Raw genomic sequence first — 26,795 nt, forward strand, 5'->3', positions numbered from 1 at the left:
GGGTGCTTTTGTACGAGCCTCTAATTTTCCCATTGCCTTGCCACGCTTACAGAAATAGTAGAGGATTCCAGATGATATAATCCTCCTTTTGATACCCTCCTGTATTTTCCTACTGCTTCTGCCATGTTTTCTTTTATTAAAAATAGCATCGAGAGATAGGGAGTAGACTAGTCAAAGGTAGACCAGCCCTACAATGCATTTTGCCAGATGGTGTTAGGAGCTACTTTGATATACATTAAAGCATGCTAGATGTATATACTTGGATTATACAAAGAATTCAGAGGGAGAGATGCTGACAAACTGCCGATGGAGGCATTATTGTATAGCCTCAATATACAATAGAGGGTGGATCAAAGAATTAGGGAGGTCTGGGGAAGTCAGTGGAGTATACTCAGATTCTGAATGTTTTACTTCAGCGAGACACCATGGTTTTTTCCAGATCATGATATTTTAGGACAATGGTTCAGTCATTGAGTCATTTCTGACTCTTTGTGCCCCCATAGACCATAGCGTATCAGGCCTCCCTGTCCTCCTCTGTCTCCTGGAGTTTGTCCAAACTCATGTTCATTGCATTGATGACACTAATTATTTCATCCTCTGCCATCCTCTTTTCCTTTTGCCTTCAGTCTTTCCCAACACCAGGGTCTTTTCCAATCAGTCCTCTCTTCTCATTAGGCCAGGGGTGTCAAACTCAATTTCATTGAGGGCCGCATCAGCATTGTGGTTGCCCTCAGGGGGCCGGGTGGGTATGGCCAGGGTGGGCGTGGCCTACTGGGTGGGCATGGCTAGAGTGCATATGGCCTACTGGGTGGGCATGGCCAGCTCTACATCATTCGCATCAAGGGTTCCTATGGGGGCCTGGGCAGGAGTGGGACAGATCTGAGGGTCTCTGGCAGAAGGAGGGTCTCTGGGCTAAGGCAGTGGGGGCCGTTCCCTCACTGTTTCCAGGATGGCTTCGCGGGCCACATGAAACCACTTCGCGGGCTGGATCCGGCCCCCGGGCCTTGTGTTTGACATGTCTGCATTAAGTGGCCAAAGTATTTGAGCCTCAGCTTCAGTATCTGTCCTTCCAAAGGATAGTCAGGGTTGATTTTTTTTAGGATTGACTGATTTGATCTCTTTGCAGTCCAAGAGACTCTCAAGAGTCTTCCCCAACATCAAGAATCCAAAGTGGGATGCCTACAGTCTCAGTCTTCATATCAGAAAGATAATTCCCCCATTTAGACAGACCATCTATCCATAATAATTTCAGACTCCATTTCTTGCAGGAAAAACAAAAATGGAGAAAGCATAGTTGAATATTGTTAATATAGAGCTACAGAAACACTTTCTTTGTACCACAAAGATTAATAGCATATGGAGGCCTGCCAATAGGAGTCTTGCCAGCACTTTGAAGTTCTTTGAAAATCTCAAGAGGTATGAGGCCAATCTGACATTTTTCATTTGCAGTTTCAAAATGGATCTGTACTGGCCCTGTTGGTATTTTGATCTATTCATAGACATTGCACTCTTAGGGATGAGCAATAAAGCAAGCCTATTTGCAGATATTAGCACATTATTTATGATGAGGAAAACCCAGGCTGAGTGTGACACAATAAACAGAGATTTTTCCAAAATCTGTACATAGAGATAGAATGATGCATCATGTGTGTAAAGGAATATCTTGGGCAAGTAACCTTGATACTTGATACTAGAATCAAAAGAGCAACCAAATGAGACTGGTGGTTACTTATTTTTTTTGAAAAAAAAATGCTAATTCTGTGTTAGGGTTTATTTGGAATAGAACTCTTAGTGTAATCATGGCAGCATTGTTTACGCACTACTGTACTGTTACTGGATCTTGAATTTTGTATACATCCCTGGTTTCCTTATTTCACAAAAAGCTCTAGGGTAGGGCAAGTCATAAAAAAGACAAAGAAATGCACAAGAAATTACTTTGTGTTTATAAGGGAAAGTTAAAACTTTTAAATCTCTTTTCTAATGGCCAAGAAGAAATATTTTAAATGAAATTATTCATAAGAGAAAGCCAGTTCTTGCATCCTTAATTAGAATTTGGGGTAATCCAGTGAAGTGGTAAATTCAAAAGTAAAAAATGGACTGGTTTATTGGTAAGAATATAGAAGACAATTTGTGAGATCTAGAATATGCAATAGGATGGAAATGAAATTCTTCACATATATTTAGGGCTTAAATATCAACCAACCACTGGTTGCCTTGAATCCCATTTAAATAGAAGAGATATAGAGTCCCTCTCTGAGATAGATGGGCAGTTAAGAAGTGTGAAAAATAAATAAATATATAGGTTTCGCCCTGCTTCATACTGAAATTATGCATTTTTTCACAGATTAGATAAAAAATAAACCAAATATGATGGACTGTTGACTTTGCTACAGTTTTGACTCTACTTTTCTCTGAAAACATACATCATTTGGAGGAAAACATTAATTATTACGCATGTATTTACATTTTCTTATAGGAAGCTTTCAGGAATTTTCCATTTAGACATTGGCCGAGATAATTTTATTTTAACAACTGATGATGTTATCTAGCTGAAACGTCTGCAAGCAAACCACCAAGCTCAGAGAACACCGAGAACTCTGCAATTCAAACCCGAGCTACTGATATTATCTTCTATTGGAACAAATCTAACAAACACCTTACACCCAAGCTTTTCTTTTGCCCTGCCTACGGTTGAATGTTTCCAGTGAGAAAATTAATGGCCCCATTTCAGGTTGAGCAATAGGAATATCTGTTCAGTTCAGAAGTTTATTGTATGGACTTGAGCAAGTCTTTGGCTCTAATTTCAGTCTAGCTCTAATTGATTCCAAAGGCTGCAAAAATAAATCAAGCAAAAGAATCATGACAATTAATTCTCCAGTGGCTATACTTAAACGTTGGATATGCACAACTCCACCCGGTTCGTCACTGAATTGTATGAACGGCATGTTTCTAGCGTCATTAAGATGCAGTTAAATGTGATACATTAGGGCAGTGTAATAAAAATTGCTTAAATTAGATGCATTGAAAACTGAATCGGCGGCAGGCATGTTTTTATATGCATTCCATATCAAGGACTCTGGGATGATTGGACTTTGGTTAACATTTTCTTAAAAGCTTAAGAGAGAACACTGAAAAATCAGTTATCTTGCTGAGAAGACACTATTCCATTCTGCCACAAGGATTTTGGAAACTGCATAACCAGTCTTTGCGAATGTGGCAACTGGTGATTCTTTTAACACTGCTTACTCCAAAAGTTTCTCTTACATGCCAGGGGTGTCAAACTGCCGGCCCACGAGCCGGTTGCATCATACGGCGGTTGCGCCAACCCCAGCTCCAGCAATGCAAAATTCGCGATACGTCATGACACATCACATGACATGGCGAGTTTGACACCCGTGTTATAAGCCCTAGCTAGAAATAGAGCTGGCAAAGCATTCTAGGAATGGTATCCAATTACAGGCAGTCTTTGACTTATGACCACAATTGAGCCCAGAATTTATGTTGCTAAGGGAGAAATTTGTTAAGTGAGTTTTGCTCCATTTTATGACTTTTCTTGCCACATTTCTTGAGTGAATCACTGCAGTTGTTAAATTGTTAACAGCGTTGTTAAGTGAATCTGCCTTCTCCATTGACTTTACTTGTCAGAAGCTTGCAAAAGGGGATCACATGCCCCCGGGACACTGCAGCCATCACAAATATGAGCCAGTTGCCAAGCATCCGAATGTAAATCACGTGACCGTGGGGTTGTTGTGACAGTCGTAAGTGTAAAAAATGGACATAAGCCACTTTTTCCAGTGCCGTTGTAACTTTGAACAGTCACTAAATGAACCGTCGTAAGTTGAGGACTACCTGTATTACTGGAGACCATCTGTTTAGTGAAAGGTGGAATTAATATTTGGTTTGCACAGGAGCTTCATTTTAGGTTCAGTTTCCTCTTCTATTTAGCATTTTCTTTTTACGTTTCAGGTTTTTCCCTCCCCAGGGCTACCCATATTATAGTTAATGCCATGAAGTACTTGATTTTAGGAAGGAAAGGAGGAAGACTATTATTATCTAAAGTGGGAAAGGACAACTTTGATACTGAAAGCCATTTGCTTTTCTGTATGATTGTTCAAGTAATTAGAAATCTGTATAAAAAGTGATAGTTTCTTGGAGCGCAGGGGTATCACGTATACAAACCAAAGGGGGGAAAATGTATTTAAAATGTGGGAAGATATTTCACAGTTCTGAGGTGCTTGAGGAATTTGATCAATTTTCACCTAATGTAACCTGTAATAGACACATTAAAAGTTAACACATGTTATGTTATGTCATGTTATGTTTTCTTCTGTTTTGCCTTTTTTGTTTTCCCGGATTTATCAGAGGTTTTGATGTGTTTTACACTCATATATCTCAGCATTCACTTTTACCGATGCGGTATATCAGATCAGCATGGTTATATTGTGGCAGCTAAGAAATGCTGAAATTTTGAACTATTAAAACAGGGAGAATCATTACTGTAAACAAAAAAGAAACAGGCAGTCTAGAATTGAGGGGACCCAGACCTCTAGGAATTTGAAGATAAAAAGTAACTTTATTAAGTACATGAGAGGGCATTGTGTGTGTCTCTCTGTGTGTGTGTGTGTCTGTGTGTGTCTGTGTGTGTTGAGGGAGGCAGAATATTTGTTTCCTTACCCCAGCTTTGGCTTTGCAGCATTTCTTAGCAACTCCAAAATGGGAGGAAATGTGCTGTGCATAAGTGACCATTATTTCCTACTGTTTTTCTATGAAAGCCAGCTGAGCCAGAGGAAATTCACTGGGCTAGAGGACCGACCACTGTGTGACATATGGGGCAAGTTTCCATATCATTTATTGCAAATACATGTTAGACTAAAGAAAATATAAACAGAAAAACTTATTTCCCATTCTTTCCCTGAATGTTCTCTTGGATTGCCCAAAAGTTACCATTTCCCATTTCCTTTTTTTCATCTTTTGGAGTCTGGAGAACAACAAAACAAGCCCTGTTTGCTTCCCCTCTATTGCTCCCATCAAAATACAGTAAAAACATGTTTCATTCATATTTTACCTTTTGTCTAGTTTGACTCTCTATTCATAGGCCAGACTATTCTTGAATAAATTGCTACAGTCCGAAATTTAGAAGGTAGTGAAATTTAATCAGGGCTGAAAACCGACTTGAGGTTGCAGTCAAGGTATTGGATTATATCCAGGAGGACTGTTCCTAATAGGTAAAAGTCTCCTGTCAGCAATGAAAGTTCCCTGAGTGACTTAAAGCTAATCTCTGCCCCATTGGGTATGTCTAGTTTAATGAAGAGAAGGACGAGGGGTGACATGATAGCAGTGTTCCAATATCTCAGGGGCTGCCACAAAGGAGAGGGAGTCAAGTTATTCTCCAAAGCACCTGAAGGCAGGACAAGAAGCAACAGATGGAAATTAATCAAAGAGAGAAGCAACCTAGAACTAAGAAGAAATTTCCTGACAGTTAGAACAATTAATCAGTGGAACTACCTGTTTCCAGAAGTTGTGGCTGCTCCAACACTGGAGGTTTTTAAGAAGAGACTGGACAACCACTTATCTGAAACGATATAGGGTTTCCTGCCTGAGCAGGGAATTGGACTAGAAGACCTCCAAGGTTCCAACTCTGTGATTCTATTCTATTCTATTCTATTCTATTCTATTCTATTCTATTCTATTCTATTCTATTCTATTCTATTCTATTCTATTCTATTCTATTCTATTCTATTCTATTCTATTCTATTCTATTCTATTCTATTCTATTCTATTCTATTCTATTCTATTCTATTCTATTCTATTCTATTCTATTCTATTCTGCTTGTTGTAGGAAAAAATGGGAACAGGAAGGCTAGTTATGGTATCTTGAACTCCTGGAAAAAAGATGCAGTATAAATCTAATAAGGAAATATGGCTAAAGTTTGTACGTAGGTATGTAGGAGGGTCAGATTCTGCCAACCTAGCAGTTCGAAAGCACGTAAAAATGCAAGTAGAAAAATAGGGACCACTACGGTGGGAAGTTAACAGTGTTCCGTGCGCCTTTGGTGTCTAGTCATGCCGGCCACATGATCACAGAGATGTCCTCGGACAAGCTCTGGCTCTTTGGCTTTGAAACGGAGATGAGCACCGGCCCCTAGAGTCGGAAACGACTAGCACGCATGTGCAGGGGAACCTTTACCTTTACCTTTTTAGGAGGGTCAGAAGAAGGGGAAATTCATTTTATAGTCAAGAGACAGAAGAAGTGCTGTGGGTAATGATTGCAATGAAAAGTGATTGATGGCTTGTCATTACATTTGGAAGTAGAGTTTGGAAAAGACTTGAGGAAGACTAATACTAAATAACTTCTGATCTTCAGCTATAACCTGAATGGCTCTTTTCCTACATACCAAGAACTTATATTTGCAATGATGTGGCCCACTACTGGAATATCTAAGGCAATTGGTGGGGAGAAAAGAAAGATTTTTATTTGCATCAGAAGTAGGTTTGGGGTCATTCATTGTGACATAAGGGTACTTGGGAGGTCTTCCAATATACTTAAACCAGAAGAATTCCAGAGGAGAGAGAGGGAATTGGCTACAGAAAATATTTCTCACTTACTCTGTATTGTCTCAAATTCATCAAAAACATAGCTCAGTTTTTGATTGTCCAAGGCCGGCCTCCTTTAATTGGTTTGTTTTTGCTAATGCCTTGGTTATATATTAAAACATCTATTCTAATCAGCAAAAATCCACAAACAATTGCCGTAACATCAGATTTGTTGGAATTTAGTAGAAAATGTTAGCCAAAGTGGAAAAAAATTAACTGTCTTTTTGAAGTCTCTGGATATATTGGGATGGTCACTCCCAGAACTATCCAGCCAGCTGAATTTTTTGATTTAGATCCTCACCACATCTGAAGGTTGCCAAATTAATGGAAATGTTGCTTATTATTGAATTTTTACATAACACTGGTAATATTGCACAAAAGTAATGCAGTGCATGCTCAAAGAGTTTACAGATTACATAAATGGAATACATACAATAAGAGAAGAGGCAAGAAGCAGATGGCAGCAAATAAAGAGACTATAAGATGAATCAATCTTTATTTTGTAAGAGGGAGTTTTGAGAAGAAAATGGCTGAAATGAACTGAGATAAGAGAAAATTATTTCTAGCAAAGGGAGCAATATGGCTGAGATGAATGTTGGATATAGAATATTTTTCTCTGTTCTACCTTTTTCATCTAATTGCATCTTAATACTTTGCTGTAAGAAAGGCTTTACAACCACAAGGTTTTAAAGTCAGTTGAGCAGTCCAGACTCTGTTTGATGAGTTGGAAAACCAGAGGAAATCAACTATGTTCTTTCATTATGCTCCATCTCTTCTCTAGCATTTCAGTACATTCACATATGATAAGCACATCCATTCATTGAGGACCAAAGGACAGAAAATCTGCACAGAGAAAGAACAAATTAACCTTAGAAAATGAGTGGGTTCCCATAAAAGAAATCCAAGTTCTGTGCATAAGACTTTCTACAATATGAACTGACTCATTTTGGAATTTGCTACACTGTAGGTTGAGTCTGGAATGCTAGCTTTCTGCAGTGCTGTGGGATAGCTTAATTTAGGAGTGAACTAGCAGTATGGAAAATAGTACCATAGAAGGAGATATTAGGGTACCTCTGAGTCTGGCCTGTTATTCCACCCATATAGGCTGCCTTCATCTCCTAATTTTCTTCTTTTAAATCCTATTCCTATTACATTGAGTTACCCTCTGAACCATCGTCACATTTATGAAAAATAAATCAATAAATAAACAATTGTTTGGTAGTGCTCATAAGAAATGTTTGAGGATCTAAGGAAGCAATTCATGAGAATGCCTGCCAGTATCCCAGGGAAATAAGTACAGTTTCTGTATCCAGGCTGTGCATATAATATCCATTGCTTTTAATGGAATTTGGACATCTGTGTTTGGAATTCATATACATATGTACAGACACACAAGTGGAACCTCAAGAAAGGACAGCTTATAAAATTTGCATACATGAGAAAGTTTACTTGCTATGGACCATTTCCTTCTATACTTTGTGCAGTATAGAACTTGAACAAAGTTAGAAACATGATCTTTGCATATTTGTGCGCTTCTGTACTTATATATGATGTTATATCTTACTTTGAATTTCTTATAGATGTTTGGAAAACAGAATTTTGAAACATTTTTTAAAATTTTAAATGCAAAATTTGATCCAGCATGATTTGTATCTTTCTATCTAAGTGTGAAAAAGTCTCTCTCTCTCTCTCTCTCTCTCTCTCTCTCTCTCTCTCTCTCTCTCTCTCTCTCTCTCTCTCTCTCTGTGTGTGTGTGTGTGTGTGTGTGTGTGTGTGTGTGTGAGAGAGAGAGAGAGAGAGAGAGAGAGAGAGTCTGTCTGTGGGAAAAAGATCTAAACAGATGACCAAGCTGATTTTCTTGATCATATGGGAAACTTTCCTGAAGATCAAGAAAGATAGGCAAATGTTAAGATGGTTGAAAGATGAACTGTTTACAATTTGATGCAATGGTCATCTCACTTGATTCTTTTTCAGTTTAGTTTGAAGCATAGGTGAGAAATGACACTCAACGGAGGTTCTAGTCATTTTTAAATGCTTTTACGAACAATGCTAGGAATGTCTCTGTATGTTGACCTAGCATGTCTCCAAGCAAAATTTTGAAATATTTGTATAGTAAGCAGCTTCTAAGTGTGGCCACTTGCTTTTATTTATAGGAAAGAAAACCAGATCATTTTGCTGCCCTATCAGAGTGTAAGAGAACATTGAAATAACATGGAAAAGTTGCAGAGTTTATAGCTTTACTTCTTACATCCTCTGTTAGTAGTTGAATATCTAGCAACAGTAACTGCGGTCTTGCATACACCCCTGACTTGTCTTATTAGGCACTGGGAGTCTCATGTAAAGTTCCAATGTAGCATTCCAAATTCATCATATTTTCAAAATGCAGTGTTCTTTTAAAGTGTTGGCCTGTAAGGCAGCCCTTCCCAAAATGTGTTTTCTTGGCTTTCCTTCCCCTTTTCCCTCTTTCCCTTGTAAAATGTGGGTGCCAGACTTCAATCAACCCGCATGCATCATAAGAATTACATTCCTGTGGCTTCACATCAAGCCCTTAGCAAACAAATAAGGAATGAATGAATGAACCTTTATTGTCAAAGTACAACCATGTATACATTGAGATTGGCTGACCCTCCTTTCGTGCCCCCACCCCCAACTCACAGTGACAACAAACCCTCCATCTTATTACACCATGTGAGCTAATTGCACAATGCACCGGCCTTGCAAGTCAATTATGCATAAAGTTTATAAAATTATTTCCCATTCAAAAGCCTAACAGCCCATGGATAAAAGCTGTTCTTCAGCCTGTTGGTATGGCTGGCTATACTCCTACATCTCCTACCCGATGGTAGGAGAGTAAAGAGATACCGTCCAGGGTGTGAGTCATCCCTGAGAATTTTCCTCACTCTTCCAAGGCAGTGAGCCCTGGCGATGTCAACCAGTGGTGTCAGGGGACAGCCCACAATGTCTTGTGCTGTGCTCACCACCCTCTGTAATACTTTCCTATCCATGGCTGTCAGACCAGCATACCAAACCACAATACCATACGAGAGGACGCTCTCTATAGTAGACCGGCAAAAGAGGGTCATAAGCCGTTATTCTACCCTGTTCTTCCATAAGACCCTGAGAAAGTGAAGTCTCTGTTGGGCCTTTCTGGCCACCTGGGTTGTATTAACTTCCCAGGTCAGATCTTCGCAGAGGTAGACTCCCAGAAATTTAAAGGAGGGAACTCTCTCCACACAGTCCTCCCCGATGTAAAGTGGGGCAGGTTCCTCCTTTTCCCTCCGGAAGTCTAGCACCATCTCTTTTGTCTTGCCGATGTTAAGGTGCAAGTTGTTGTTACAACACCATATGGATAGTTTTTGTACCTCTGCCCTGTATGCTGTCTCATCCTCACCTGTAATAAGACCCACCACGGTAGTATCATCTGCGAACTTAATCATCGCAGTAGATGGGTCGGATGATACACAGTCAAATGTGTACAAAGAGTACAGGTAGGGGCTGTGGTGAGCCGGTGCAAAGCTTCAGGGGGGTGGACAAAGCAGACCCGACCCTCACTGTTTGTAACTGGTCCCTAAGAAAGTCTTGAATCCAATCACAGATGGAGGGGGAAAATTTCAAGTCAGTCAGCTTCTCAATGAGAATGCCCGGCAAAATGGTGTTGAAAGCCGTGCTGTAATCAACAAAAAGCATCCTGACATAGCTTCCAGGTTTCTCAAGATGACTTGCTACAGAGTGTAAAGCAGTAGCTATGGCATCGTCTGTCGACCTGTTCCCCCGTAGGCAAATTGATGTTTATCGAAATCCAGTGGGAGGCATGTCCTGAGATGTTGGAGAACCAGTCTTTCGAAGCATTTCATGACTACAGATGTTAATGCAACAGGTCTGTAGTCATTCAGGCACTCAACTGCAGTTTTCTTGGGGACTGGGACAATGGTAGCTGCTTTCAAGCATGATGGTACACATGCCGTTTGCAAGGAGATGTTAAAAATCCTTGTCAGGACCCCTGCTAATTGGTTGGCACAATTCTTAACCACTATCCCCAGCACCCCATCTGGGCCTGCAGCTTTGCTGGGATTCACAGCCTTCAGTACAGTTCTCACTTGGTCTTCAGATAGGGTGAGTTGCTGAAAATCAGAAGGCCAGCCAGCAGAGGCTACGGGGTCTGGTCTTTTTACCTCGTAGCGAGCAAAGAAGATATTCAGCTCCTCAGCCAACGAGGCATCGGTGTTAACCATGCTCCTCGTACTGCCCTTGTAGTTGGTTAAGTGCTGCAGTCCCTGCCACACTTACCTCGTATTGTTGTCTGCTAAGTGGTTCCCCACCTTGTGTTTATATTGCTGTTTCGCCATCCTAATGCCTCTTCTAAGATTTGCCCTGGCCTCTCTGTATCTGTCCCTGTCCCCTGCCTTAAAGGCAGAATCCCGGGCTCTCATGAGTGTTCGTATCTCTGCAGTCATCCAGGGTTTACAGTTCCCGTAAACTCTAATGCATTTTTCTGTTGTTACACTATCAGTGCATGTTCTAATATAAGAGAGTAGGGCATCTGTGTATGCATTCAGGTCTTGATCTTCGAATACACTCCAGTCAGTGGTTTCAAAGCAGTCCTGCAACTGGCTGAGAGCACACACTGGCTAGGTTTTGATCCTTTTTGTGACTGCCTGAGGTGCAGTGCTGTGTTCCAGCTGTGGATTTCTTCATTCCCAGTTAAGCAGCTACAACCAGTTGGGTGGTGGCCTTGACCTTGAGGAACAAAGTTTCTTTGCATGTTTCCCCCTTTCCCTTCCTAATGCTAAAAGGGAAAAAAATCTATATAAGGGAAGGAATCAGCGGTTAAGAACAAATGGAGCAGGACTGAGGAGGAGGAGGAGGAGGACAAGAGTTATGGGGGAACTTGATGGATGAGTAGTTCCAAGCCAAATGAGTAATAGCATGACGTTTTAGCATCCTGGTGCTGTGCCTTTACTCAGCAATTTGACAGAGAGAAGCAGCAAGCAACATCCCATGCAGCCTGCTTTCCATCAGCACTCTGGAGCCCCCACCTTGAAGAAGCATGCTTCTGGCCTTTATAAAAAGGCACAAGGAGAAAGTGAGGCAGATGCTGGTAGTAATGCTTTGTTTCTGGTTTATGGTGGCTGACCATGTATGGGGAAAAAACTGCTGGTCTTTAAATTAAGGCTTGACAATGAGGATCATATGAACTAGGCTTCAAAGCAGATGAATTTTGGACAAATAGATTGACCATGCCAGTAGAGAGCAGCTTCTACAGGTCAGCTGGTAAAACAAGATCTTCCTTTTCTGGTGCCTTTTCTGCGATGTTAATAAAATAATGAGAAAATCATACTGGTGTGGACGGAGGCAAATATGAGAATCAGAAATGTATTTTCCTGGCTGGCTTGAACACCAAATCAAGTGAATTTTTGAAGAAACACACAGAACTGAAATAAAACTGTGCAAACTCAGGCCAACGGGTATGTGTGGCATTACTCCTTAGAGCATTCAAATTAATGTGACTTTCCATTATAATTTTTCAGAGGAAGTGCAAAATCCCCAAATAAGACTTTTCTTCCGTTCCCAGTCCCACCCACGCAGAAGATAATTCATCATGTCTTTACATATTAAGTAACTAAATGTTGTCCGTAACACTAGAAAAGAAAAGAAAAAAAATTGTGATAGATGAGAGCTTAGGCCAGATGACCACTGTAATCATCTTGAGTTTGAAAATCTCCAAATTGACTAGTTGCCTCAGTTGTAGAATAGCCAGTATTGTCTAGATGTCATAAATGTGCTGTGCTGCTCAATCCCCTTGCCACCCGGAGTCCCTACTTCATTTGCATAATGAAGATTGCATATGCTAAGCTTTCTATGATTTCTGCATAAATCTGCTTCTCTGGAATAAGTGCCCAGTGTGCTATCAATACTGTTGTGAATCTGGATCAGAGATTGATGGATTCCCTGTGTGCAATGGCTTTTATGCTGAGCCAGTAATCAGAAATACTGTTGACTGTAGAGAGCTTGGGTGAAGTGGAGATTAAAGGAACTATTTGAAGATTTACTGGTGCTATTATGAGATTGGTGACACAGGAAAACAGTTAGCAGACCACTGAGAAGACATCTGGATCAGCTTGAGATATCTTCTCCTCAGTGGCCCAGCAACAAGATTGAAAAACGTTACCAATTGGCCTCAAAGGAGATGGAATAATGCTAAGAGATCCATGTAGATCCAATTAGAGAGGCTGTTTTGATCAAGAACAGAAAAGAGGTAGCTCTCTAGATACTAGTGGACTACAACTCCCATCATTTCATGCTTTTGAATGGGTAAGACTCTTGGGAGTGAGATTTAAACAATATTTGAAGGATTGCATATTGTTCACATCTGCTTTATATAAGGTCCAAGACAGCGAACCTTCTTTAAGCAGATTAGAATCTAGAATCTTCCTCAGTGTTTAGTAGCAGTGATATCTTTATCTTCTGCCTATCTTACGTGGTTAGATGACTACTCAAACAATGGGATCTTCTCTTCCTCTGACTGTCTCCTCTTCCATTTCCAGCAGGCTTTCAAAATCTGTCACCAGCAACCGAATTCCATTTTCTGTTTGAGGAGAAAGAAATCTTCAAATTCAGTCCTGAAGTCCAAATACATAACATGAAATTATTTTATTAATATTGGAGTCTGGAGCAAGGAATTGTTTTCCCTCTGGACGCAGTGAATATCCTCTTTCTTTAGCTGAACTTATAAATTTATCAAATGTTTCATATTTTCTGTCTGAAGACTTACACTGTATTACCAGAAATGACAACAAAAAAGGAGTCATGTGTCACTAACTTGGGTTTATTTATCTGCACAATAAGTGCGCTTATCAAATGCACAGACATCATGCTACCAGTTCATCTGAGGTTGTTTAAAATAATCAAAGAAGCCAGTGGTAACAATAGATGAAACAGTATTGCCTTAGGCCAGGGGTAGACAACATTGGCTCTTTTATGACTCATGGACTTCAACTCCCAGATTTCCTGAGCCAGCCATGTTGGCTCAGGAATTCTGGGAATTAAAGTCCACAAGTCATAATAGAGCCAAGGTTGCCTACCCCTGCCTTAGGCTAACTAATGATCCTCTCTGATGTCAATGGCATGAGGATCTTTATTTTGGTATTCTCCTGTGCACTGAGGTCTTAACCAACCCATGGGATGGAGGGATATTATCTGTGTCTCCTATGTTTCTCTCAGCCTTCTCCAGAAGCCAATAACATGACCTCCTTGACTTGGGTGTCTGTTTTTCCTCAGTATGTACATGTTCTGATTGATTGATTATATGTCATTAGGTAAAGGTTCCCCCGCACATGTGTGCTAGTCGTTTCCAACTCTAGGGGCTGGTGCTCATCTCCGTTTCAGTGCTTGTCCGAAGACGTCTCTGTGGTCATGTGCCCGGCATGACTAGACACCAAAGGCACACGGAATGCTGTTACCTTCCCACCGTAGTGGTCCCTATTTTTCTACTTGCATTTTTACGTGCTTTCGAACTGCTAGGTTGGCAGAAGCTGGGACGAGTAACAGGCGCTCATTCTGTTACGCGGCACTCAGGATTCAACCCACCCCTGCCGACCTTCTGATCGACAACGTCAGCGTCCTAACCCACTGAGCCACCGTGTCCCTATATATGTCATTAACTCATTGTCAATTCTGTAACTACTGACAGATTTTCTCTGTGACGATCTGTCCCTAACCTGGTCTTTCGGGACATCCAACTGAGTGAAGATACAGAATTACTGTGAACAATCATGTCTTTCACTTTGAAAGCAATATAGACTAGAGTTTATCCTCCCAGAGGATAAAACCTCCAGAGGCACTGACAGTGCTAATGCTAAGATTTCCAGGGACTATGGACAATTCCAGGTTGGGAAAAAGTGTGGAATAGCACTTGCCTGTTGAGCACGTTTCATTGTGATGTGTTAACCTGCCTTTATGAAAAAGAGACAAAGCTTCCAGATTTTTTCTCACTGGCTCTTGAATATATGAGATGACATGAAAATTAATTACCTCCACTATGTTATAAGTATAGTTGCAGGTCCAGAGGCTGTATGACAGATTTTTGACATCTCACTGAGACATTTTTATGTTAGATAAATTTCAGGGAAACATGCCTCATTTGATCCTTCAGAATCACCAGGATTAATAATGTAATAATGCATGCTTTTATTTGGAGGAAGAAACTGTTCTGGTCAGCTTCCAACACTACTGAGTATATAATATACAAACTCAGTTGGGGTTTTGTTTTGCTCTGTTGCTATAAAGTGGATTAATGGATTGAGATTTAGAATTTATTTTGCATTTTGGTACAAACTTTTATTTTCCCCTCTGTCTTTTGAGCTCCACTTCTGAGTCCTTGATTAACATCTGAGCAAATTCTTTCCAGTAGTCCATGCGGTAATATTTGTGTGCTAACTTCACAAGTTTTGTATGTACAAAATACAAGGAAAATAGGTTATAAACTTACAAAAAAGTGGAAATAGCTAACTGTCAGCCTCATTAGCAAATATATGATTAATAAAGTTACCACCACTGTCCCTTATTATTGTTGAATTTTTACTTGAGTAATCATATGTTATTTCCATCTAAGATTAGAGATGTATAGTTGAAGCACATTCGTAAAAGGCCTTTATTATCTGGATCACATTCTTGTAGGAGAAAATGCCAGGCTTTTCTTGTGGGTGTATGTCTGTGTGGTTTGGTTATGAAGTTCTATTGTTACATGTTCTTCTAATTTATTACAAAAATGATTTTGGAAAAGTAGCATAAGTCTTCATATAAAATTACACACAGTTGTTTAATTCTGCAGAATATAGATGGTGCTTCGTAAGGGCTCCATAGTACTTCACAATAAAGGGGAATCACTGTTTATGGAATTTCCCTTAGTTGTATTATTTAAGGAATGTGTGCCCAGGTATTCCTCTCCAAAGAGGAGTTGCTTTCCATACTATCAAATATAAAAACATAATAACAATAATCAATCCTTAGAATCCATATAAAATAAATTAAAAGCAGTTGAAAACCCACAAGAAGTTAACTCTAGCAGTCAATAAATAAAAGGAAAACAGAATAATTGGCTTATTTCAAGTAGCTGAGCCTCAATCCTGTAACCAATGAGATCGCATCTAAAAATTAGAGGACCAGTCAGATGTGCCCCAAGAGTTAGAGAGTTTCAACATCTCAGATGCTTCCTATCGGTTCCCATGGAAAAATCCATAATTTTTCCTTCCTTGATATTGGAACTCTGATGCTGGGAAAGGTATGGATGGATTATGGAAAACTTTGGGTATAAAGATCTCATTTGCCTGAAATGGTATAGGGTTTCCTGCCTGAGCAGGGGGTTGGACTAGATGACCTCCAAGGTCCCTTCCAACTCCTCCTCCTCCTCCTCCTCCTCCTCCTCCTCATCATCATCATTATTATTATTATTATTATTATTATTATTATTATTATTATTATTATTATTAATTATTATTATTATTATGTTACTGACCCAGGGGAAGAGTGAGGCCAATCTTTGTCATTGGAGGGAAACTGATTTTAAAAAAAGGAAGGGGAGATGAATTTTTTTTCCAGTCCTTATTTCGGCCAGGCATGGTGTTGGATTCACCAGATACTCCAAAACTGGAGAATCTGGAGAAGGTTAAATTAGCTTGTCATGGCTATTTTGAAGGTTACTATTCATATATTTATGGTGAATTTGAATGGATGCTGGATTCTTTTTTAAGAATATAAGAAGCACTCTGCTTGATCAAATAAGGATCCATTAAGCTATTTTCACATCCTTGTGTCTGTGCAATTCAGGAGCAAGTTATCGTATTGGTGGTATTCGTTTTCTTGGTGTTTCCTGTATTCAAAAAGAAATGCCATCTCTTGATACAGGAGTTCTCTTTGCTACTTGTCCATGAATTTCTCAAGTACTTAAAAAGGTTACCCAGTGCTGCCATGGTTTGGTGAATCTTATCCAGGGGGACTATCTTGAGTGAAGAAATGTGTTATTTGCTGCCCAAATTTCACACGATTCAACCACAATTTGAAGACATAAATCTTAACGGAGAGAAGAAATCCCAAATTCCAGTTCACAAAGGAGCTAAATGCAGGTGTACAGCAGGAGCCTACGGTGATGCTTCTGAAATGTTGGCCTTCTCTGTGCACTTGCCTGGAGATGCTATGTAAACATAATCTCTTCCCTGAGCCAAAATCTCTCCCTGTTTGTAACTCACAAGTGGGTCCAAGCAGAACATTCCTTGCGCTTTGTGGATCAGGGCCAGCCCCAAAGGCCAGGAGTAGGCCCTTTTATGGTAGCATTTCTCTATTAGGGTTTAAAAAAAAAAGCCGCAACCACTCAGCCCATAACAAAACAGAGGAGAGAACACAGAGACCCTGGAATGTGTACAGTGCTGGCCAGGGAACAGTTAGGCAGCAGGGAGCCTTTGGGTGGGAAGGGAGATCAAATAATTAGGACTGCAAAACCCTCTTCTCTGCCCTGAGTAGGAAGATAATACAGGAATGTGCATCTGATGGGCAGGTTGCTACATGCAGAGGGGAGAAGAAATGTTTCCTAATGTTTGGTCACTTGGGTAAATTATCTGAGATGTTTTTTAGTGGGTACAGCAAATAGTTTTAGCCTCAGGAAACATTCTTTAATGTGTGTATTTTCAGTGCTATCAGCTACTTAGCTACAAATAGCATCCATAACTTTTCTACCGTCAGATCTGAAGATCTAATTAATCAAATGGTGTAGGAAAACAGTATTATCATCAGGCTGTTTTCTGCCTTCCTCTTCATTTAGCAGGAGCTCGGTCAGGTTCTTCCTGTGTCCAAAAGGTCACAAAGCCAAGCTGTATATAGGTAGTCCTGGAGTCACAACCACAACTGAGTCCAAAATTTATGTTGCTAAGTGAAACTTTTGTTAAGTGGGTTTGCCCCGTTTTACGACTTTTCTTGCCACACACTTGTTAAGTTAGCAACACGGTTGTTAAGTGAATCTGGCTTCCCCATGGACTTTGTTTGTCACAAGGTCACGAAAGGGGATGACGTAACCCCAGGCCACAGCAACCGTCATAAACATGAACCAGTTGCCAAACATCTGAATTTTGATCATGTGACCATGGGGATGCTGCAATGGTTGTAAGTGTGAAAAACAGTCACAAGTCACATTTTTCAGTGCCATTGTAACTTTGAAGAGACGCTAAATGAACTGTTGTAAGTCAAGGACTACCTGTAATTCTAAAGACATCTTCCGTGCAGTCAGTGGAAGTTACCCAGATACTCTTTTACTATGTTGATAATTCAGTAGTGGCTTGCCATTAAAAAAAATAATCTGCCCACAAATTGTCTGTTCTGTGGGAGAGTAGAATTTATTTGTCACTTTCTGGAGACCACAAGTATCTGCAATGCCTAAGTGTTTTAGTCCTATCTAAAAACTTTGTGAAACCTGGCAGGACAGGGTATGAAAAAGCATTCCTAGGGTGGTTAAAACTTGTAGCTGCAATGATAATGATAACAGCCACCACCTAAGGATGTCAGGTTTTAGGCCAGCCAACAGGTGCCCCAAATGGATATGTTACTTGTCTTGTAGGTGTTGCTTCAAATCTATTTGGTTGAATCTAATGGACTGTGGAATTGAAAGCAAGAATTGTGACTCTGAGATCCATCTGGGAAAAGTGAGGGAAAAGTCTTGATTCGTTATTGATATGTCTGGCATGGTAAGGGCAGAACCAAGTGGTGTTGTTTTTTCTAAACTGAAATCCAGTCTGCAGACAACACAGAGCAGCTCTGTTCCCTAAATTAATATCCATACATTCATAGTGGATGTGAACCAGTGGTGGGATTCAAATATTCAAATATGTAAACAAGCAGTTCTCTGTGTGGATGCCGCTTCGGGAAGTCCTTTCTGGGCCTGGGCAACAAAAAATTAGCTGCCGATGTGGTGCGAAGTGGCTGAATCCCACCACTGATGTGAATGGATGCTGGATACTTTTTTTTGAAGAACAAAGAAAAGCTGTCTGTCCAAATAATGATCCATTACAGTGTTTTCAAAACCTTGTGCTCTGTAACTGAGGAGCAGGATATTATGAAGTATATAATGAAACTTAGCATGAAGGATTCATCTCTTTGCTCCTACCACCATCGTGACCAACTCCTCAACCTTATGAAAAATACGATGTCACATGTTTCAACCTGAGATGTAGCTGGCTTAGGTTTTATATTCCTGAGGTCGTGGGGATCACTCTTATTTCCTATTCACAATAGGAGTATGCTCTGATAGTTAGTTTTATGTTAAGTGACTTCATAACTTTGTCTTCATCTCATCCCCATCTTATTGCTGAGGCAGCTTAAAGACAACTTAGGTAATGTTTTCATTATCTCCCAGTACATTAGCTGTTAATGTGATTTGGGATGCTCCACTGAGAGCGTGGATGATTATATAGTTGAAGCAGGTTATCTTCTCAACTCTCATTGGCCATTTCAGGCTGATATGGGTACACCCCTCCCATTGGTTCACTAGGAGTTCCTCTCCAAGACCATTTTTTACTTGTATTGCAGGAGAATCTAAACATCTGGTTCATGCAGTCATTGCTCTCCATAACTCCTGGTGCTGTTTTCTGAACTTGTAAGAACTATGTTAGGTCTTACACAGGCTGGATATTTACAGGTAGTCCTTGCTTAGTGGACTACCTCACAAGCAACTGTTCCAGTTATGATGGTGATGAAAAAGTAACTTTATGCTCAATCTTCGCACCTACAACCTTTGCGGCTCTGTAAGGCAAAGGAAAGCTGAAGTAAGATCATAAGTAAGTCATGATTTTGCTTAGCAAGCACTTTGCTTGATGACCAAGTCCCAATTGTGATCACTAAGTGAGGATTACCTGTATACAGGTTTAACATTACTGTGTATTCTGAAAGGACGGTACACCTGTTTTTTTAAATGTGGATTTAGCGCCCTCGTAAAAATGCTAAACCTGTGTTTCAAACACAGGACTAGTGGTGTACTGCACAGACAATTGAAAAAGAACCAAGTTCTTTTGGTTATGTTACTGATTTAACATCGTAAGGACAACACTCTTCACTAAGTTTGTTATCCGAGACAAGGGCTTGCTGGGGCAGCAAAATTGCTGGCATTCTTTTCTTTTGGCTCAAGGACTGCTAGACTGTACTTTCATGTGGCTGTCTGGCGATGCCCTTTTGTTTTTGTTTTTTTTCAAAAGATATAACTCCATCATAGACAAGGGGGAGGGGGTTTCTCTCCCGGCATAGCTCAGCAAACAACAAGAACATTGTACGCGGCAACATGCTCACACTTGTTTGGAACTATCACTTGTTCAGGGATATCCCAGCTCCAGCTTGCTTCCTGGTAGGGCTGCAAAATTATGACCCAGCAAAGAAATGTAAGCATCTCTCCCTCTTCCCTCTTCAGCTGACAAGCTCATTCTCTCCTGGTATCAGCTTCAGTCTCCCTTATATGGCAAACACATTTGCCCATTTATAGCCCAAGCATCTCTTGTATGTCCTAAGATGAACTGTCACTGCCTTGCAACTCTGTAAGCTGCTGATGGGCAGAAAATGCATGTCTTCACTTATATAGCCCCGTGGAGTGCTTCTTATTTTTCTGAGATGGGATGTCATACAGTTTGGAATACTAAATGAAACCATGTTCTATAGTCTGTGGTGTGGGAAGTCTGGGATTGTTTGTGGAAGTAAAGTCATGGATAAAAGAGCTATGTTATATTGTTTAATTGTGCTCTGTCTTTGCACTGCTGACACTCTCCCCAGTACACCACCCAAAACCGAGCTTCGCTCACAGATCTTCAGTACTGGAATGCATCTTAAAAGCCACTTAAGATTTAAGAACAGCATTTAAAAGTACTTTATTTGTAATAATTCATTACTGGCAGCTGAGTCCCCTAACGACACATGCATGTGGCACTGGCAAATTGTTGTCAACAATTTGTTTATTCCCTGTGTCAAAATCTGGTCATTACTATTGCATCAAAGGTCCTCAAGTGTTTGGGGAAGGGGACATTTGGAATTTTGAATAGTTGTTGTTAATGCTGTCACAAACTGGTTGCTTTGGGAGCTTGCCTGTTCACAAAACAGCTGCCTGGTGTGACCTAGCCAGTTACAAAACATCAGTTTACCAGAATTTTACCTGACTGCCACTGTAGCCACATCATGTAAATCTCTGTTGGCCCTGCATACACAGAAGTGGCTTGTCCAACTCCTAAACCAGGGGTCCCCAACCTCCGGGCTATGGCTCACTATTGGACCTTGAGCCTTTTGGAACTGGGCCGCAGAAGTAGCAGATAAGCATCTCCGGGTGTTTCATTTGAGTGACAGGTGGTCATGTGTGCCCACTACTTGCACAAATGGAGCTGTGCACATGTGCACACTTGTTCATTGTGTCCGCAGAATCATCCTCTTCAGCCCCCTGCCCGTCCCAAAACCCGAAAAGGTTGGGGAACTCTGCCGTAAACAGATCACTTCACTTTTGTATTTCTGGACTGCCAATACAAAGAAGAGGATACAAGAGAAAAGAGAAAACACAAAAAGTTGAGATAGGTTTATACCAAAATTAGATGTAAACGTGGAAAGGCTTTAAGAATACTTTTCTGGGTACTGAATGAGTGAGGACATAAATACCTTTTGTGGCCACGGACATAGTCACAGACCCCCAAGGCTTAAGATTGAAATCATAACATTTCTTTCAGCCTTCATGGACCCCCTGGTATGATATTGTGGGCCCCCGGGGGTCCGCAGACTGCAGGTTGAGAACCACTGTCACAAGGCATTAGAGTGACAGGACACACTGTACTGTGAAATGGGGTGATAGAAGTAGATATCATGTCTTTGCTGTTGTGTTGCCTTCAGTCATGTTCAAAAGATACATGGCTGCCTGACCATATAGCCACGCATACCTAATCTGACAAATAAACCTGCATCTATTAATGAAGATGCAAGAGCAGTTAGATTTCATGTGCTCTCGCAAGCTAATATATTGATGCCCTCTACTGTTTGGAAGTCAATAGCTTCTTTCTTTGTGTAAACAGTAAATATTGTAAGCAGTTTCCAGTACAAAACAGGGAGAGCGGGGGTGTGGGGGGGTGGGGGTGGGGGGGAGGGAGAAAAGAACTGGCACATTATAGAAGAACATCTCCCAAGGACCAAAAGGCCAAATGCAGTTGCCTCTGGAAATGATTGAAACTGAAGTTTGGCTGGAGTTGATGTTTACATGGCACTTGTGGAAAAAAACCCCACTTCCCTATCCCTTTTTGTTCTATAAGCATTCTGTAACATGGGAGTTCAATTAAGTGGATATGACATTTCTCTTATTTGAGGCCAGCTTTCTTTTTTATTATTACTTATTTTAGTACTCAAATAGTTTTTCCACATAAAGGGCCTCTGGGGATCAGATGAGCTAGTTATGTTGGAGAAGAGGCCTTCTTGCTTTTCTAGAGAGCCCCTGTGATAGGAAGGCAATGGGGAAACATTTTTTAACTCTAAAATGCTATGTAACTTTTTTTCCCCCCACAAAGAATTCCCTGAAATTCAGAGTTAATGATGGCTCAGGAGGAAAACAACGATGATTAGTCACTTCAAAATCAAGAACCCTAGTGAAGAAATCTCATTATTTAAATATTAATGCTAATAACATATTTTGATTATTTGCTCATGATAGATATATATATGTCACAGTTATTTGTTAACTCTGAGCTGAGACAGGGAATACGTGGCTTAACAAATTCAAATCAAAATTTAAACCACTCTTATTTATGCTCCACAATCTAGGGTGCTTGAAGTCTCTGGCTATCACATGTCCCAGTAGAATTCTGGACCCTCACACCACCGTTATTTTTCTATATTTTTCTTTATCTTAAGAATTAGTCTTTATGAAGTAGTCATGGCTGGAAGATGTAACAGTTTGTTTGTTACTTTAGAGCAGCACTGTGAAACAAACCCATATAAAAGAGATGTTTTCTGAACATTGATCTAAAACAACATTTTTTATAATGTGAAATAGTAATCTCGTGAACAAGGCAGGTTAGAATTCAACAGGATATAATGCAAAGCTGAGCCAGATCAATGTTTAATGCCGAGTTAGAGATTTCAGGACTTGTACAAAAATGTTCACTGGACCTTTCCATCTCTTTACTGCTTATTAAAAAGTTAGGATGTATCTGATTTAGTGTATCTCCACAGATCATCATAGATTTCACTGAATTATTTTGGATCCATCAAACTCTCTCTTTCATTTTCTTCACATTCTGAAAATAAAAAGAAGGGAAGCCTGAATGTAAGCCCTGTTGATTTCCATAGGATACAAATATAATAATAATAGGTTTTGATGACTAGATACAACACTTTTTTTGTGGACAACTAAAAGACATGATAGGCCAGAGACTGACAGAGTCGTTTTCCCCAAACAGGTTGCAATTTCCCATTGGATTTTATTCTATTTTGATTTTAGGAGTGGCATTTTTTTATAATTTATGTTTGCTTCTGTTTTCATGGTATATGAAGCACACAGGTGCTATTATTACTACTACTGTAATTACTACTATTATTTTTCAGCCATAAATTGGGATGTTTTTGAAAGCTGCCAGTAAAATTTGGCAATAAAGGATGAAAAAAAATGGGGTTCAGGGCATAATCAAAGCCCATAACTATAAGTTGACAAAAGTCCTGTTTTATTGTCAAGCACTTTAAAATTGTAAAAAACTTTTTTTAAAAAGGTGTTAAAACTGTGGTATCCCTCCTTTTGCTCAGTAATATTTTCTTATAATACTAGACTTTCGCCTTGGCAGCTCATGTTGTCTAGTGAGCAAACCCTCCGTAGAGTACAGCTTTGATAAGAATTTTCAATCCTGGGCAGTTGCTTGAGAAAACAAATTTTGATGGGTTCTTATAGTGAGGATCATCCAATCTCTCTACATTTTGGATCCTTTCCGAAACATCTGTTCTAAAATCAAGCTGAAAGTTCAGTTAATTAACAGAGACTGCATAATTTCCATGTGCAAATAAAAGAGCTCAGCATCAATGTTTGATGTACTTGATTTATTTTGGCATATCAATGTTTGAGCCAGTTTGGTGCAGTGGTGAGCCAGGAGTGTAGAAGCCAGGAGACAGTGAGAGCTGTAGTCCCACCATTGGTATAAAAGCCAACTGGGTGACTTGGATCAGTCACTCCCTCTCAACTCAATCTACCTCACAAGATTGTTGTTATGGGGGAAATGAGGAGGAAAAAGAATTATGTATGTTTGCCCCCTTGAGTTACTTATTAAAGGTAGGATAAAAACCAAGTAAGTAAATAAGTAAATAAGTAAGTATATAAATGTGACTTCTGTTAGATGGTAACGGGGAGGTACATCCAGTGTTCAAGTGAAATGTGTGTTATTTTGCTTTTTCTGTGTTAACGACTGCTAATGTTGGATCTCCTTTGTGTCTTGTTCTTTTAGGCTGCCACACCTTGCATGCCTGCTGGCAATCATGAACTGGTAAGTGTGTTTTCCTTTTATTTTTCTTTGTCCCTTGCTTTTATCTATCTCATTTTGCTGTCCAGAAAATTGCCTAAAGCACTTAATCTTTGAGATGAAAGTAGGTAGGTGAAGTTTAGGAATTAGAAGAGACAACAACTTGTTGGAAAAGCATCCATATGTATGTAATTCTGCTGCAAGTTTGGGTGCTCTTTATTTTTAATGGATTTTTCTGAATGTTTCCAAAAATATGGTAAATGGAGAAGATACTAGAAAACCCCCAGCAACTGTACATTTCATACCATAGAGTTGGTTGCATACAAACAAGATCTGTATACTTGAAAACTAAAGAAAAGCAAGAATATTCTTATATTTGTTTTCGGAGTTTAATTATTGATACATATTTCACAGTTTGTATATTTACTGGTATACGCTATTTCAGTATGCATAATGGGTGATAAGGAAGCACATTTCCCATTATGCAATAGGGTTTCTAATTGGTCTTCTCTTTCGACTTGCTGGATCCCTCCTATACCTTATACTTTTTGATTCTACAAAAATAATTACACCATTGAATTCAACGTGGCATCTTGCTTCTGTTATCACATTAGGGTTGTAAAAATTGTCTAGCCATTATTGTGTTCTGAAAATAAAATGACTTTCTGGCAGCTGTTGAACTGTGCTATTCTAATATTGATCTAGATTTGCTCTATTCCATTTTGGTGTATTTGTGATGGTGCTAGATGAGAAATCAGGAGATAGTTTGTTCAAGTCCATTCTTAGATGTGGAAGCTGGCTTGGGGACTTTGGGCAAGTTTTTCTTTCTCTTTTGTTAGCCCAACCCACTCTTGCAAGATGGATGTTATGGGGAAAGCAAGAGGCTGGAGAATAATGTGTGCTCCCTCGACTTGTAGAAAATAAAGGCAGGAGATGATGACGATGATGAGTGTGCCGTACACAATGAAGCAACAAAAGGCTCAAGAACTGTTCTAGGCCCAGCAAGAAGCCATATTGTCTTTGTTTACCCCCACCCCCATGAGAGATAACTGAAACTCTGTGAAGATTTGCCTTGCTTAGGAGATTCCTCAGACATCCTCTGACATTAAGGCTGAAAACTCACAATGACTCAGAAGGCTAATATCAGAAAATGATGCCCTGAAATTTCCTGAGTGTTATAAATCTTGGTCGATGAATTGGGATGAAGCACATATAAAGTCTTCACCATATTGGATATTCTCAAGTAGACAAGAAGCCATAAAAACAGATTTCCAAGAACACCAAATGTTTAATAAGTAGATTTATAGTAGCAAAGATAATGCTACAAAATTACAAAATAATTCCAGTGATTGCCTAATAACTGTCCATGAATGACCAGTATTCAATGTTTGCAATGAATACAAAATTCAAATTATTGTGTTTCTCTTGTCTATGCAATATAGTGGCCAAGAAACCATTCCCTTTTCAACAGGAGGGACAGTAACTACTGGTAACAGGCTATTTCCTTGGGGCCATGTGAGAATTTAAGGTATCGCTATTGCTTTCAAATCTTCCTTGACCCTTTCTTGAAAAAAGTTATTCAATTATTGGCAGGTGACACATATCAATAATCCATTGTTACAGGTCAAGAGTAGATTTTAGATATTCACAGATAACTTTCTAAGCTATCTGAAAAATCCACAGTTCTTCATGTCATTAGATTTCAACTAATATCTATAAAGGAAAGACAACTCATGCATTTTTAATACAGCAATCTATACAGGATCATCACCCTAAAATGTGGCGATAATAGGATAAGTCCAAATTGTATCTTAATAACCCATCGCTTTGAAAGCTTTAATCAAGATAAACAAAGTGGTCAGAACACAACCTAAAACCACAATACTGTACTAATAATTGTTCTGATTATTGCTATGGTCTGTTGGTAATAAATTCAGATTTATTCCATTTTAAAGAATAATCAGGCAGGATATGAAATTTATATATTAATGAAATGAGAGATGTCCTATTGGCATACATTCTGATTTATTCTTGTTTATAGAATAATCAGGATATGAAAATCATGTGTTAATGAAATGAGATTAGGAATAGGTCTATCTATAAAGGTTACCGTATGATCTATACATGGAATTTTATTTTCTGACACTCATGTCTACTCACATTAATGTTTTCAGAGTTTTAATTGTCTAGACAAGACATCCTTAAGCTATTTTTTTTAAAAAAAGAACCCAAGACATCTTTGGTATGTACCTCATCATAAATTTCACAAAGGATAGGCACACCATTAATCTTAATGCCTGATATAGGAACTGAGTAAATTATATGATTTAGGGTATGAGTAAATTATATTAATCCAAACAAAAACATTTTGAGGAAACGCCCAAAAAGTAAGAACACGTTAAAGAAACCATACAAAAAATGCATTTCAAAAATTAAGGGCTGTGGCTGCTGAATCCTGTTTATTTTAAATTAAAACAAGAACATTAGAAAAATCAGAAGCCTAACCCTGAATAAATCCTGCCTGACCTGGGTACACAGTAGTTGGAAGAATAAACTGGTTCCAAATAGGCATTAAAATTCTTAGCATCCAATTGTATAAGGCAAGTGATAGACAATTAGAATATATGGTAATATCCTTGTTGGTTTAGGAATAATTATAATATTTGCCTCATTAAAACTAAAAAATAGGAATTTATTTGGAAAAAAAAA

General features: G+C 39.4%; 1 protein-coding gene across 1 annotated transcript in view; it reads left to right on the plus strand.

Annotated features, from left to right (window-relative positions):
- The window catches only part of LOC308674215 (tensin-1-like), a gene marked incomplete at its 3' end in the record, with an annotated part of 269,738 nt that overhangs the window by 225,044 nt on the left and 17,899 nt on the right, over positions 1 to 26,795 (plus strand). Inside the window, exon 4 of the mRNA XM_081338525.1 lies at positions 24,072 to 24,110. Coding sequence (XP_081194651.1) covers positions 24,072 to 24,110 — 39 coding nt within the window. The remainder of the gene's footprint in view (positions 1 to 24,071; positions 24,111 to 26,795) is intronic.

Source organism: Vipera berus, assembly GCF_964194415.1.
Source record: "Vipera berus genome assembly, chromosome: 1".
Lineage (NCBI taxonomy): Eukaryota > Metazoa > Chordata > Lepidosauria > Squamata > Viperidae > Vipera > Vipera berus.